This window comes from Oncorhynchus keta, chromosome 17 (genome assembly GCF_023373465.1).
Source record: "Oncorhynchus keta strain PuntledgeMale-10-30-2019 chromosome 17, Oket_V2, whole genome shotgun sequence".
Lineage (NCBI taxonomy): Eukaryota > Metazoa > Chordata > Actinopteri > Salmoniformes > Salmonidae > Oncorhynchus > Oncorhynchus keta.
The window spans coordinates 57080604-57097905 of record NC_068437.1 but is presented as its reverse complement, the minus strand read 5'-3'; the positions used below and the strand labels follow the sequence as shown (position 1 = coordinate 57097905).

The 17302-nt window shown below is 39.6% G+C and overlaps 1 protein-coding gene across 2 annotated transcripts in view; it reads left to right on the top strand.

Annotated features, from left to right (window-relative positions):
- Positions 1 to 17302, top strand: part of LOC118378263 (dual oxidase 2-like) — a 54791-nt gene that overhangs the window by 22568 nt on the left and 14921 nt on the right. For both annotated transcript variants that reach the window (XM_052466698.1, XM_052466697.1), the window contains exons 21-25: positions 423 to 598; positions 822 to 894; positions 1777 to 1857; positions 13890 to 14068; positions 15433 to 15663. In XM_052466698.1, coding sequence (XP_052322658.1) covers positions 423 to 598; positions 822 to 894; positions 1777 to 1857; positions 13890 to 14068; positions 15433 to 15663 — 740 coding nt within the window. The remainder of the gene's footprint in view (positions 1 to 422; positions 599 to 821; positions 895 to 1776; positions 1858 to 13889; positions 14069 to 15432; positions 15664 to 17302) is intronic.

Genomic DNA, 17302 nt, shown 5'->3' with positions numbered 1-17302 from the left:
GTCTAGGAACAGTGGGTTAACTGGTCTAGGAACAGTGGGTTAACTGGTCTAGGAACAGTGGGTTAACTGCCTGTTCAGGGGCAGAACGACATATTTGTACCTTGTCAGCTCGGGGTTATGAACTTGCAACCTTTTGGTTACTAGTCCAACGCTCTAACCACTAGGCTACCCTGCCGCCCCTCCACTCTAACCACTAGGCTACCCTGCCGCCCCTCCACTCTAACCACTAGGCTACCCTGCCGCCCCTCCACTCTAACCACTAGGCTACCCTGCCGTCCCTCCACTCTAACCACTAGGCTACCCTGCCACCCCTCCACTCTAACCACTAGGCTACCCTGCCACCCCTCCACTCTAACCACTAGGCTACCCTGCCACCCCTCCACTCTAACCACTAGGCTACCCTGCCGCCCTCTGTTCTGCAGGTCATTCATAGAGATCTCCAGCAGCCTTCTGTCTAAAGGCCAGGCTGAGGAGGCTATCCAAGCCATGCTACAGGCCGCGGGCTTCAACGACAAGGAACAGATCACCTGGGAGGACTTCCACTTCTTGCTCCGGGACCACGAGAAGGAGCTGAAATTTGCCCAGCTCAACATTAAAGGTGACTTTACAATAATATAGTATATGCAACTTAGCAGAGGCTTTAATCCAGAGAGTTTTAGAGGACAGAGGGGGCGTCCATTCATCTATACGTGTGATTCTTGTGGGAATTGAACCCACCATCTTGGCATTGCTAGATCCACTCTTACCAACTGAGCAGTACAGGACCAAAGGCCTCCTCTGTCCTTGTCTCAGCACTTACCCATAATCCTCTGTATATCTAGGGATGGAAAAGGAGGGAGGAAACAGACTGAGTCGAAACCAACGTGTATCTTTCATCACCCCAGAGAGGAACGGGTAAGATAATAACACCAGGGAGGTATTACCCCAGAGAGGAACGGGTAAGATAATAACACCAGGGAGATATTACCCCAGAGAGGAACTGGTAAGATAATAACACCAGGGAGGTATTATCCCAGAGAGGAACTGGTAAGATAATAACACCAGGGAGATATTACCCCAGAGAGGAACGGGTAAGATAATAACACCAGGGAGATATTACCCCAGAGAGGAACGGGTAAGATAATAACACCAGGGAGATATTACCCCAGAGAGGAACGGGTAAGATAATAACACCAGGGAGATATTACCCCAGAGAGGAACGGGTAAGATAATAACACCAGGGAGATATTACCCCAGAGAGGAACGGGTAAGATAATAACACCAGGGAGGTATTACCCCAGAGAGGAACGGGTAAGATAATAACACCAGGGAGATATTACCCCAGAGAGGAACGGGTAAGATAATAACACCAGGGAGATATTACCCCAGAGAGGAACGGGTAAGATAATAACACCAGGGAGATATTACCCCAGAGAGGAACGGGTAAGATAATAACACCAGGGAGATATTACCCCAGAGAGGAACGGGTAAGATAATAACACCAGGGAGATATTACCCCAGAGAGGAACGGGTAAGACAATAACACCAGGGAGTTATTACCGATAGGATACCGTTTGACCAATATGTTGATTGTCAGGCTCTTATCAGGGTCGTGGACATGCTAATGATTTTTTGATGACAGGATGATTGCTTTTTTTCCAAGTAACCTGTTATTATATTTTGTGACTCAATTACTTCACTCCTTGTCTGCAGGTATGATAATCGTCAGTTTATAAACACTGGGCTTGGTGGTCCTAGTGGTCCTTATTTAAAACGCCCATGTCTTCTCTGTCCTAGCTCGCCCTTAGAAGGGGACACGCAGTTCTCCAGCAGCCTGGGGAAAGACGGACAAGAGCTTCGTAGACGACAAAGGAAAAGGTAACTTTAGAGGACAGAGGGTGCATCCGTTCATTTGTGTGTGTGTGATTCTTGTGGGAATTGTGGGACATAAAGAGCTGTTGTGTTGAACACTGTGCGATGTTTAACAGCGAGAACCGCAGATTGGTGAACTTACTAAACGACTGAGAGTTGACTGGGCGATGTTTAACAGCGAGAACCGCAGATTGGTGAACTTACTAAACGACTGAGAGTTGACTGGGCGATGTTTAACAGCGAGAACCGCAGATTGGTGAACTTACTAAACGACTGAGAGTTGACTGGGCGATGTTTAACAGCGAGAACCGCGGATTGGTGAACTTACTAAACGACTGAGAGTTGACTGGGCGATGTTTAACAGCGAGAACCGCAGATTGGTGAACTTACTAAACGACTGAGAGTTGACTGGGCGATGTTTAACAGCGAGAACCGCAGATTGGTGAACTTACTAAACGACTGAGAGTTGACTGGGCGATATTAGGTTGTTTTTTGTGTAAATATTTTACGTCTGGATTTGATTATTGTATTTTTAGCGGCTTTGGGATTAAAATGTACGGTTTTCAAAAACCTATTTTGTGAAGATGACCTGGCAAGAGTTCATTACAGGAACAATGTAATGTGTACATATACAAGACAACAGCGAACACAAGGACACCACTTCTAACCTCTAGACGCCTGTCCTCTGACATCCTCGTGGTCGGAGGTAACAGACGAGAGTTCATTTCACTAGTCTGACAACGTGCTATAATGTCCGTGCCGTTAGTGGTCTTGGTGTATCTTATAACGTCTCTGTTCCGTGGCGCAGAAGGTTGACGTCGTGTCCAAGAACCTCAGTGGGGTCAAAGCTGGGGTTTAACAATGACATCATAGCGATGTCAGACTTCTTGGTCCGTGTGTTTCAGGGGGAACATTTCCTCATGACTTCTTATGTCTAATGAAGTCATCGCTGGCCAACACCAACAGTGGTGATTGATATGTGCTAAATTACACCCTATTCTCTACATAGTGTTTTTTTATATTCTTTATTTAACTAGGAAAGTCATTATGGTGATATCATCTACATGTATGCTAATTATGTATGCTGATTAGGTCTACTGTCCTTCCTTAGCTCCTCTGTCCTTCCTTAGCTCCTCTGTCCTTCCTTAGCTCCTCTGTTCTTCCTTAGCTCTTCTGTCCTTCCTTAGCTCCTCTGTCCTTCCTTAGCTCCTCTGTCCTTCCTTAGCTCCTCTGTCCTTCCTTAGCTCCTCTGTCCTTCCTTAGCTCCTCTGTCCTTCCTTAGCTCCTCTGTCCTTCCTTAGCTCCTCTGTCCTTCCTTAGCTCCTCTGTCCTTCCTTAGCTCCTCTGTCCTTCCTTAGCTCCTCTGTTCTTCCTTAGCTATTCTGTCCTTCCTTAGCTCCTCTGTCCTTCCTTAGCTCCTCTGTCCTTCCTTAGCTCCTCTGTCCTTCCTTAGCTCCTCTGTCCTTCCTTAGCTCCTCTGTCCTTCCTTAGCTCCTCTGTCCTTCCTTAGCTCCTCTGTCCTTCCTTAGCTCCTCTGTCCTTCCTTAGCTCCTCTGTCCTTCCTTAGCTCCTCTGTTCTTCCTTAGCTATTCTGTCCTTCCTTAGCTCCTCTGTCCTTCCTTAGCTCCTCTGTCCTTCCTTAGCTCCTCTGTCCTTCCTTAGCTCCTCTGTCCTTCCTTAGCTCCTCTGTCCTTCCTTAGCTCCTCTGTCCTTCCTTAGCTCCTCTGTCCTTCCTTAGCTCCTCTGTCCTTCCTTAGCTCCTCTGTACTTCCTTAGCTCTTCTATCCTTCCTTAGCTCCTCTGTCCTTCCTTAGCTCCTCTGTCCTTCCTTAGCTCCTCTGTCCTTCCTTAGCTCCTCTGTCCTTCCTTAGCTCCTCTGTCCTTCCTTAGCTCCTCTGTCCTTCCTTAGCTCCTCTGTCCTTCCTTAGCTCCTCTGTCCTTCCTTAGCTCCTCTGTCCTTCCTTAGCTCTTCGGAGATTAAATCAATGTTTTCTTTTTACTGTAGCACCTACGTTTTCAGTTGACTTAATGCCAAGTATCACCTTCAGTCACGTGACTGTATGTTCTTGATGGGGCCTAAGGGCCGTACAGAGCTGGGACCCCCACTGCTTGGAACGAGCTGCAAAAGTACAGGAAACTAGAGGAGCTCGTCTCCTTCAATGATTTTAAAGCTAGGGTTAAAAACTATGGTGGAAAATGATTCAGGGGGGGGGGGGGGGGGGGGGGTCAGTGTGTAGACTCCTGGTTGAAACACTACTCCCAAAACTAATGTGCCTGTTCAATGTGTAAACTGGTGTTTTATACTGTAGTGTTTTATACTGTAGTGTTTTATACTGTAGTGTTTTATACTGTAGTGTTTTATACTGTAGTGTTTTATACTGTAAATGTTTTATACTGTAGTGTTTTATACTGTAGTGTTTTATACTGTAGTGTTTTATACTGTAGGGTTTTATACTGTAGTGTTTTATACTGTAAATGTTTTATACTGTAGTGTTTTATACTGTAGTGTTTTATACTGTAGTGTTTTATACTGTAGTGTTTTATACTGTAGTGTTTTATACTGTAGTGTTTTATACTGTAAATGTTTTATACTGTAGTGTTTTATACTGTAGTGTTTTATACTGTAGTGTTTTATACTGTAGTGTTTTATACTGTAGTGTTTTATACTGTAGGGTTTTATACTGTAGTGTTTTATACTGTAGTGTTTTATACTGTAGTGTTTTATACTGTAAATGTTTTATACTGTAGGGTTTTATACTGTAGTGTTTTATACTGTAGTGTTTTATACTGTAGTGTTTTATACTGTAGTGTTTTATACTGTAGGGTTTTATACTGTAGTGTTTTATACTGTAGGGTTTTATACTGTAGGGTTTTATACTGTAGTGTTTTATACTGTAGGGTTTTATACTGTAGTGTTTTATACTGTAGGGTTTTATACTGTAAATGTTTTATACTGTAGTGTTTTATACTGTAGTGTTTTATACTGTAGGGTTTTATACTGTAGGGTTTTATACTGTAGGGTTTTATACTGTAGTGTTTTATACTGTAGGGTTTTATACTGTAGTGTTTTATACTGTAAATGTTTTATTTTTATTTATTTATTTCACCTTTATTTAACCAGGTAGGCTAGTTGAGAACAAGTTCTCATTTGCAACTGCGACCTGGCCAAGATAAAGCATAGCAGTGTGAACAGACAACACAGAGTTACACATGGAGTAACAATTAGCAAGTCAATAACACAGTAGAAAAAAATGGGCAGTCTATATACAATGTGTGCAAAAGGCATGAGGAGGTAGGCGAATAATACAATTTTGCAGATTAACACTGGAGTGATAAATGATCAGATGGGCATGTACAGGTAGAGATATTGGTGTGCAAAAGAGCAGAAAAGTAAATAAATAAAAACAGTATAAAAACAGTATGGGAATGAGGTAGGTGAAAAAGGGTGAGCTATTTACCTATAGACTATGTACAGCTGCAGCGATCGGTTAGCTGCTCGGATAGCTGATGTTTGAAGTTGGTGAGGGAGATAAAAGTCTCCAACTTCAGCGATTTTTGCAATTCGTTCCAGTCACAGGCAGCAGAGTACTGGAACGAAAGGCGGCCAAATGAGGTGTTGGCTTTGGGGATGATCAGTGAGATACACCTGCTGGAGCGCGTGCTACGGATGGGTGTTGCCATCGTGACCAGTGAACTGAGATAAGGCGGAGCTTTACCTAGCATGGACTTGTAAATGACCTGGAGCCAGTGGGTCTGGCGACGAATATGTAGTGAGGGCCAGCCGACTAGAGCATACAAGTCGCAGTGGTGGGTGGTATAAGGTGCTTTAGTGACAAAACGGATGGCACTGTGATAGACTGCATCCAGTTTGCTGAGTAGAGTGTTGGAAGCCATTTTGTAGATGACATCGCCGAAGTCGAGGATCGGCAGGATAGTCAGTTTTACTAGGGTAAGCTTGGCAGCGTGAGTGAAGGAGGCTTTGTTGCGGAATAGAAAGCCGACTCTGGATTTGATTTTTGATTGGAGATGTTTGATGTGAGTCTGGAAGGAGAGTTTGCAGTCTAGCCAGACACCTAGGTACTTATAGATGTCCACATATTCAAGGTTGGAACCATCCAGGGTGGTGATGCTAGTCGGGCATGCGGGTTTGCAGGCAGCGATCGGTTGAAAAGCATGCATTTGGTTTTACTCGCGTTTAAGAGCAGTTGGAGGCCACGGAAGGAGTGCTGTATGGCATTGAAGCTCGTTTGGAGGTTTGATAGCACAGTGTCCAATGACGGGCCGAAAGTATATAGAATGGTGTCGTCTGCGTAGAGGTGGATCAGGGAATCGCCCGCAGCAAGAGCAACATCATTGATATATACAGAGAAAAGAGTCGGCCCGAGAATTGAACCCTGTGGCACCCCCATAGAGACTGCCAGAGGACCGGACAGCATGCCCTCTGATTTGACACACTGAACTCTGTCTGCAAAGTAATTGGTGAACCAGGCAAGGCAGTCATCCGAAAAACCGAGGCTGTTGAGTCTGCCGATAAGAATTTGGTGATTGACAGAGTCGAAAGCCTTGGCGAGGTCGATGAAGACGGCTGCACAGTACTGTCTTTTATCGATGGCGGTTATGATATCATTATACTGTAGTGTTTTATACTGTAGTGTTTTACACTGTAGTGTTTTATACTGTAGTGTTTTATACTGTAGGGTTTTATACTGTAGTGTTTTATACTGTAGTGTTTTATACTGTAGTGTTTTATACTGTAGTGTTTTATACTGTAGGGTTTTATACTGTAAATGTTTTATACTGTAGTGTTTTATACTGTAGTGTTTTATACTGTAGTGTTTTATACTGTAGGGTTTTATACTGTAAATGTTTTATACTGTAGTGTTTTATACTGTAGTGTTTTATACTGTAGTGTTTTATACTGTAGTGTTTTATACTGTAGTGTTTTATACTGTAGTGTTTTATACTGTAGGGTTTTATACTGTAGTGTTTTATACTGTAGTGTTTTATACTGTAGGGTTTTATACTGTAGTGTTTTATACTGTAGGGTTTTATACTGTAGTGTTTTATATTGTAGTGTTTTATACTGTAGGGTTTTATACTGTAGGGTTTTATACTGTAGGGTTTTATACTGTAGAGTTTTATACTGTAAATGTTTTATACTGTAGTGTTTTATACTGTAGTGTTTTATACTGTAGGGTTTTATACTGTAAATGTTTTATACTGTAGGGTTTTATACTGTAGTGTTTTATACTGTAGTGTTTTATACTGTAAATGTTTTATACTGTAGTGTTTTATACTGTAGTGTTTTATACTGTAGGGTTTTATACTGTAGGGTTTTATATTGTAGGGTTTTATACTGTAGGGTTTTATACTGTAGTGTTTTATACTGTAGGGTTTTATACTGTAGTGTTTTATACTGTAGTGTTTTATACTGTAGGGTTTTATACTGTAGTGTTTTATACTGTAGGGTTTTATACTGTAGTGTTTTATACTGTAGGGTTTTATACTGTAGTGTTTTATACTGTAGTGTTTTATACTGTAGGGTTTTATACTGTAGGGTTTTATACTGTAGTGTTTTATACTGTAAATGTTTTATACTGTAAATGTTTTATACTGTAAATGTTTGACATGTTGTCTGCTGCTTTTTCGTCCAGGTCTTATAGACCTTATAGTCTTTATATCTTATAAAAGATATTAACATTAACAGTGAGACTAAAAACTTGGGAAAATAAAGGTGTTTTTTTAAAAAACGTTCTACTTCAGGGAAGTGTGAGTGATAGCAGTAATTTGGGGTTACCACGGTTACCTCAGGTTGTGTAAGAGACTTTGGTTGCTTTTGTGGATGACAGTATGTCTGGTATCTAGAGGTGTCCACCCAGTGATGCCACCTGCCTCTACTTACCTCCATTAGCAGATAACACAACACTTGAGTTTGGAGCTCTTCAAATATAGGGATTATGATGGTTTTACCGTGCGGTAGAGTACTTAGTATTTACTGTGGGGGAATATTCTCTCTCTTCGGGAGAGAGGGGAGAAAAAAATGCAACAAGCATTGTAGATTAATTTACCTCGGTTGATCTAGAAACACAAACTATACATTTAGGCCGCTACACATGAACTCACATTATGTCACGTTCTGACCATAGTTCTGTTATTTTATTCGTTGTTTTAGTACGGTCAGGGCGTGAGTTGGGGTGGGCGGTCTATGTTTGTCTTTCTATGTTGGTTTCTGTGTTCGGCCTAGTATGGTTCTCAATCAGAGGCAGGTGTTGTTAGTTGTCCCTGATTGAGAATCATACTTTAGGTAGCCTGGGTTTCACTTTTGTTTTTGTGGGTGATGTTTCTGTGTGAGTGTTTGGGCCACACGGTACTGTTTCGCTTTTGTTTTTGTGGGTGATGTTTCTGTGTGAGTGTTTGGGCCACACGGTACTGTTTCGCTTTTGTTTTTGTGGGTGATGTTTCTGTGTGAGTGTTTGGGCCACACGGTACTGTTTCGCTTTTGTATATTTCTCGTTTATTATTTTTTTGTTCCAGTGTTCAGTTGTTTTTTAAAAATAAATCAATATGGACACTTAGCACGCTGCGTTTTGGTCCGATCCTTACTCCTCCTCAGACGAAGAGGAGGAAAGCCATTACACATGAACTCACGTGAACTCACGTTAACTCAGCACCGTGGAGTCACAACTATACATTTAATACAGTACAGAGGGATCTGTTAGCAGAAAAGGTATTTTATTAACAAAAGGAAAACAAATACTTTTGATTTACAGAACTTATTTTTTGTTGTTGCAGTTTTTATATATATTTTTTTTACAGCTAAATTGTCTTGCAATTCACATGGTATCTGATATCTGAATTATACCAGGTTCACATGGTATCTGATGTCTGAATTATACCAGGTTCACATGATATCTGATATCTGAATTATACCAGGTTCACATGATATCTGATATCTGAATTATACCAGGTTCACATGATATCTGATATCTGAATTATACCAGGTTCACATGATATCTGATGTCTGAATTATACCAGGTTCACATGATATCTGATATCTGAATTATACCAGGTTCACATGATATCTGATATCTGAATTATACCAGGTTCACATGATATCTGATATCTGAATTATACCAGGTTCACATGATATCTGATATCTGAATTATACCAGGTTCACATGATATCTGATATCTGAATTATACCAGGTTCACATGATATCTGATATCTGAATTATACCAGGTTCACATGATATCTGATATCTGAATTATACCAGGTTCACATGATATCTGATATCTGAATTATACCAGGTTCACATGATATCTGATATCTGAATTATACCAGGTTCACATGATATCTGATATCTGAATTATACCAGGTTCACATGATATCTGATATCTGAATTATACCAGGTTCACATGATATCTGATATCTGAATTATACCAGGTTCACATGATATCTGATATCTGAATTATACCAGGTTCACATGATATCTGATATCTGAATTATACCAGGTTCACATGATATCTGATATCTGAATTATACCAGGTTCACATGATATCTGATATCTGAATTATACCAGGTTCACATGATATCTGATATCTGAATTATACCAGGTTCACATGATATCTGATATCTGAATTATACCAGGTTCACATGATATCTGATATCTGAATTATACCAGGTTCACATGATATCTGATATCTGAATTATACCAGGTTCACATGATATCTGATGTCTGAATTATACCAGGTTCACATGATATCTGATGTCTGAATTATACCAGGTTGACATGATATCTGAATTATACCAGGTTCACATGATATCTGATGTCTGAATTATACCAGGTTCACATGATATCTGATGTCTGAATTATACCAGGTTCACATGATATCTGATATCTGAATTATACCAGGTTCACATGACATCTGATATCTGAATTATACCAGGTTCACATGATATCTGATATCTGAATTATACCAGGTTCACATGATATCTGATATCTGAATTATACCAGGTTCACATGATATCTGATATCTGAATTATACCAGGTTCACATGATATCTGATATCTGAATTATACCAGGTTCAATTATACCATGATATCTGATATCTGAATTATACCAGGTTCACATGATATCTGATATCTGAATTATACCAGGTTCACATGATATCTGATATCTGAATTATACCAGGTTCACATGATATCTGATATCTGAATTATACCAGGTTCACATGATATCTGATATCTGAATTATACCAGGTTCACATGATATCTGATATCTGAATTATACCAGGTTCAATTATACCAGGTTCACATGATATCTGATATCTGAATTATACCAGGTTCACATGATATCTGATATCTGAATTATACCAGGTTCACATGATATCTGATATCTGAATTATACCAGGTTCACATGATATCTGAATTATACCAGGTTCACATGATATCTGAATTATTATCTGATATCTGAATTATACCAGGTTCCAGGTTCAGGTTCATGATATCTGATATCTGAATTATACCAGGTTCACATGATATCTGATATCTGAATTATACCAGGTTCACATGATATCTGATATCTGAATTATACCAGGTTCACATGATATCTGATATCTGAATTATACCAGGTTCACATGATATCTGATATCTGAATTATACCAGGTTCACATGATATCTGATATCTGATACCAGGTTCACATGATATCTGATATCTGAATTATACCAGGTTCACATGATATCTGATATCTGAATTATACCAGGTTCACATGATATCTGATATCTGAATTATACCAGGTTCACATGATATCTGATATCTGAATTATACCAGGTTCACATGATATCTGAATTATACCAGGTTCACATGATATCTGATATCTGAATTATACCAGGTTCACATGATATCTGATATCTGAATTATACCAGGTTCACATGATATCTGATATCTGAATTATACCAGGTTCACATGATATCTGATATCTGAATTATACCAGGTTCACATGATATCTGATATCTGAATTATACCAGGTTCATATCTGAATTATACCAGGTTCATGATATCTGATATCTGAATTATACCAGGTTCACATGATATCTGATATCTGAATTATACCAGGTTCACATGATATCTGATATCTGAATTATACCAGGTTCACATGATATCTGATATCTGAATTATACCAGGTTCACATGATATCTGATATCTGAATTATACCAGGTTCACATGATATCTGATATCTGAATTATACCAGGTTCAGGTTATACATGATATCTGATATCTGAATTATACCAGGTTCACATGATATCTGATATCTGAATTATACCAGGTTCACATGATATCTGAATCTATATACCAGGTTCACATGATATCTGATATCTGAATTATACCAGGTTCACATGATATCTGATATCTGAATTATACCAGGTTCACATGATATCTGATATCTGAATTATACCAGGTTCACATGATATCTGATATCTGAATTATACCAGGTTCACATGATATCTGATATCTGAATTATACCAGGTTCACATGATATCTGATATCTGAATTATACCAGGTTCACATGATATCTGAATTATACCAGGTTCACATGATATCTGATATCTGAATTATACCAGGTTCACATGATATCTGATATCTGAATTATACCAGGTTCACATGATATCTGATATCTGAATTATACCAGGTTCACATGATATCTGATATCTGAATTATACCAGGTTCACATGATATCTGAATTATACCAGGTTCACATGATATCTGATATCTGAATTATACCAGGTTCACATGATATCTGATATCTGAATTATACCAGGTTCACATGATATCTGATATCTGAATTATACCAGGTTCACATGATATCTGAATTATACCAGGTTCACATGATATCTGATATCTGAATTATACCAGGTTCACATGATATCTGATTATACCAGTCTGATATTATATCAGGTTCACATGATATCTGATATCTGAATTATACCAGGTTCACATGATATCTGATATCTGAATTATACCAGGTTCACATGATATCTGATATCTGAATTATACCAGGTTCACATGATATCTGATGTCTGAATTATACCAGGTTCACATGATATCTGAATTATACCAGGTTCACATGATATCTGATATCTGAATTATACCAGGTTCACATGATATCTGATATCTGAATTATTCACCATATCTGTTATACAGGTTCATGATATCTGATATCTGAATTATACCAGGTTCACATGATATCTGATATCTGAATTATACCAGGTTCACATGATATCTGATATCTGAATTATACCAGGTTCACATGATATCTGATATCTGAATTATACCAGGTTCACATGATATCTGATATCTGAATTATACCAGGTTCACATGATATCTGATATCTGAATTATACCAGGTTCACATGATATCTGAATTATACCAGGTTCACATGATATCTGATATCTGAATTATACCAGGTTCACATGATATCTGATATCTGAATTATACCAGGTTCACATGATATCTGATGTACCAGGTTCACATGATATTATACTGAATTATACCAGGTTCACATGATATCTGATATCTGAATTATACCAGGTTCACATATCTGATATCTGATATACCAGGTTCACATGATATCTATACCAGGTTCACATGATATCTGATATCTGAATTATACCAGGTTCACATGATATCTGATATCTGAATTATACCAGGTTCACATGATATCTGATATCTGAATTATACCAGGTTCACATGATATCTGAATTATACCAGGTTCACATGATATCTGATATCTGAATTATACCAGGTTCACATGATATCTGATATCTGAATTATACCAGGTTCACATGATATCTGATATCTGAATTATACCAGGTTCACATGATATCTGATATCTGAATTATACCAGGTTCACATGATATCTGATATCTGAATTATACCAGGTTCACATGATATCTGATATCTGAATTATACCAGGTTCACATGATATCTGATGTCTGAATTATACCAGGTTCACATGATATCTGATATCTGAATTATACCAGGTTCACATGATATCTGATATCTGAATTATACCAGGTTCACATGACATCTGATATCTGAATTATACCAGGTTCACATGATATCTGATATCTGAATTATACCAGGTTCACATGATATCTGATATCTGAATTATACCAGGTTCACATGATATCTGATATCTGAATTATACCAGGTTCACATGACATCTGAGTGAGAGGCACTAATACAAATCACACACCATATATCAGACAGCACTGGGACGATTTTGACGAACCTCGGGTGAATGATGCATCTTGCCATAAAGATCCGTCATTATACAAAACGACACCGATTGGCCCAAGGCGGGAGCTATGGTAATGAAGGGACGTTTGTAATATATAATATATAATATATATGCCATTTAGCAGACGCTTTTATCCAAAGCGACTTACAGTCATGTGTGCATACATTCTACGTATGGTTGGTCCCGGGGATCGAACCCACTACCCTGGCGTTACAAGCGCCATGCTCTACCAACTGTGCTACAGAAGGACCACCCTTCTAGTCACACGATATCTCAATTGGCCCAGAGGAGGAGGAGGAGGGGGAGGGAGGGAGGGGGGAGGGAGGGAGGGGGCGCTGCATTATTTGTTGGGGGACGACATGTTTACTGTTGCCTTGCCTTGTTGTGAGATGTTTTTGATTTTATAGGATACAAATTAAATTGTCCAAATGTTTCAGGTCTTTCTTGAGACAGAGGTGTGTTGACTTCTGTGTAAAATCAAGCTTTTAAAAAAAAGTTCTGCTGTGATAAAGACCTTTGCTGTTGAAACACGTTCAGCAATAAATGCCATTGAAGTGAATTATACTGTCGACCTGAACCTTCTTTAATAGTTTCAGTTTAATGAATTATGTTGGGACAATAAAGTTGAATCTGAATCCTAATGTCTAACTATCTCTTATCCTCCTCCCAGATCGGGCCTCCAGAGTCCTAAAGTGTATGTATTAATCTCAGTCTAACTACCTCTTATCCTCCTCCCAGATCGGGCCTCCAGAGTCCTAAAGTGTACGTGAAACCCAAGAAGGATCGCTCCGGCAGGAACGCCGTCCATCAGAAGATCCAGCACTTCAAACGTTTCATAGAGAACTACCGTCGCCATATTGTCTGTTTTACCATCGTCTACGGCATCACAGCTGGAGTGGCGCTGGAGAGATGCTACTGTGAGTTGTGTTGTTGTCTTGTTGTGTTCTTGTCTTCCTCTCTTCTCCTGTTCTCTCTCTCTCTCTCTCTCTCTCTCTCTCTCTCTCTCTCTCTCTCTCTCTCTCTCTCTGGTCTTCTGGAGAGATGCTACTGTGAGTTGTGTTGTTGTGGTGTTGTGTTCCTCTCATCTCTCTCTCTCTCTCTCTCTCTCTGGTCTCCTGTTTTGGTAGTTAGCCGGGTACTTCGTGAACAACTGCTGGTATAAAAAGGCCTTTTATAAAATACATTTTATTGATTGAATTTGACATAGCCTGGCTGGACAAAATAATACAAAACGAAATGTTAGTGTTGTTTGTCCTTTTTGAGCCACTGTAGCAACAACATAGCCAGAAACACTTCCTCAAAATAGTCTGTATAAATCGAAGATAACATACATTTTGATGGGTTTTTTTTAGCCGATGAGGTCTTAGTCGCGCAATTTTACATCTAACTAAGATGTTTTGGAAAAGTATTTCTCAAGTGAAGAAAATATGCATGAAAAATATAATTATCTTGTGGCTTGACAACAAACGATTCATTTCCCCCACTCTTATTAGGAGTGGTACTGTTTACCAATTACCGGCTAAGGGGTGAAGGCTACAGAACTTCGACGTGCCAACCAAAAATACCAAAAATACATTTGTGTGAGCGAACACCAAAAACGTACATAAATATCACAAAATGTTGTCATAATGTACAGTCTGTGCGAAATGTTTCACCTGGGAAGCGTACAGTAAGCTGACGGCGGTCACAGTAAGCTGACGACGGTCACAGTAAGCTGACGGCGGTCACAAGAGAAGGTTTTGTTGACACGACTGATTCACTTAAAGCTGCAATTTTTTTTTTCTGGGGCGACCTGACTAAAATTCACATAGAAATGTGAGTTATAGAGCTGTCATTCTCACATAAAGCAAGTCTAAGAAGGTATATCTGCTCCATGAGCTCTATTTCTATTACATCTTTTCATTTCAGTTTTTCTACAGTACACTGACTTGTTTTGCCATATAAACTGAAACGAGGTCAACTATTTTAATTTTTAGCAACCGGGAAATGGAGGAGAGATTTTTAGCATAGTGCACCTTTTTAATTGGATATTCATAATGTAATTGAATACTCATGCAATGCAGACTCCATTGCCCTACAAAAGGCATCTGAAGATAAAAGGTGTGGTTTAACCAGACACAGATTAAATTTAGTCCCGGACTTTAAACATACACAATGGAGAATCTCTTTTTTGAAAATGCTTTTTAATTAAGGACCAGGCATGATCTGTATCTGGGAAACCAGCCCATAGAATAAAAACCACTGGACTAACAGGAAAACAAACATCTTGCTGTGTTTTTAGACTATGGTTTGCAGGCAGACTCTTCGGGCGTGCCGGAGACGTCGGCGGTGGGCATAGTGGTGTCGCGTGGTTCCGCGGCGGCCATTTCCTTCCTGTACCCCTACATGTTGCTGACGGTGTGCCGTAACCTCATCACCCTGGGACGAGAGACCTTCCTCAACCGATACATCCCCTTCGACGCCGCTATAGACTTCCATCGCTTCATGGCCATGTCCGCCATCTTACTCACAGGTCAGAGGTCACAGGTCAGACTGACCTTAACCCTAACTCCTATCTCTAACCCTTCATAATGGTCATGTCCGCAATGCATCTTACTCACAGGTCAGATAAAGGTCACAGGTCAGACAGACCAGATTAACCCTAACTCCTATCTCTAACCCTTCATGGCCATGTCCGCCATCTTACTCACAGGTCAGAGGTCACAGGTCAGACTGACCTTAACCCTAACTCCTATCTCTAACCCTTCACGGTCATGTCCGCCATCTTCTTCACGGGTCACAGGTCAGACTGACCTTAACCCTACCTCCTAACAGAGATTCAACACTATATACTGGTACTCACTGTAACAGAGATTCAACACTATATACTGGTACTCACTGTAACAGAGATTCAACACTACATACTGGTACTCACTGTAACAGAGATTAAACACTACATACTGGTACTCACTGTAACAGAGATTCAACACTACATACTGGTACTCACTGTAACAGAGATTCAACACTACATACTGGTACTCACTTCAGGCCATTCAACATCTTACTACATACTGGTACTCACTATAACAGAGATTCAACACTACATACTGGTACTCACTGTAACAGAGATTAAACACTACATACTGGTACTCACTGTAACAGAGATTCAACACTACATACTGGTACTCACTGTAACAGAGATTCAACACTACATACTGGTACTCACTGTAACAGAGATTCAACACTACATACTGGTACTCACTGTAACAGAGATTCAACACTACATACTGGTACTCACTGTAACAGAGATTCAACACTACATACTGGTACTCACTGTAACAGAGATTCAACACTACATACTGGTACTCACTGTAACAGAGATTCAACACTACATACTGGTACTCACTATAACAGAGATTCAACACTATATACTGGTACTCACTGTAACAGAGATTAAACACTACATACTGGTACTCACTGTAACAGAGATTCAACACTACATACTGGTACTCACTATAACAGAGATTCAACACTACATACTGGTACTCACTGTAACAGAGATTAAACACTAGATACTGGTACTCACTGTAACAGAGATTCAACACTACATACTGGTACTCACTGTAACAGAGATTCAACACTACATACTGGTACTCACTGTAACAGAGATTCAACACTACATACTGGTACTCACTGTAACAGAGATTCAACACTACATACTGGTACTCACTGTAACAGAGATTCAACACTACATACTGGTACTCACTGTAACAGAGATTCAACACTACATACTGGTACTCACTGTAACAGAGATTCAACACTACATACTGGTACTCACTGTAACAGAGATTCAACACTATATACTGGTACTCACTGTAACAGAGATTCAACACTACATACTGGTACTCACTATAACAGAGATTCAACACTACATACTGGTACTCACTGTAACAGAGATTCAACACTACATACTGGTACTCACTGTAACAGAGATTCAACACTACATACTGGTACTCACTGTAACAGAGATTCAACACTACATACTACATACTCCCACCCCACATAGCCTGGTTCCTCTCTAGGTTTCTTCCTAGGTTTTGGCCTTTCCAGGGAGTTTTTCCTAGCCACTGTGCTTCTACACCTGCATTGCTTGCTGTTTGGGGTTTTAGGCT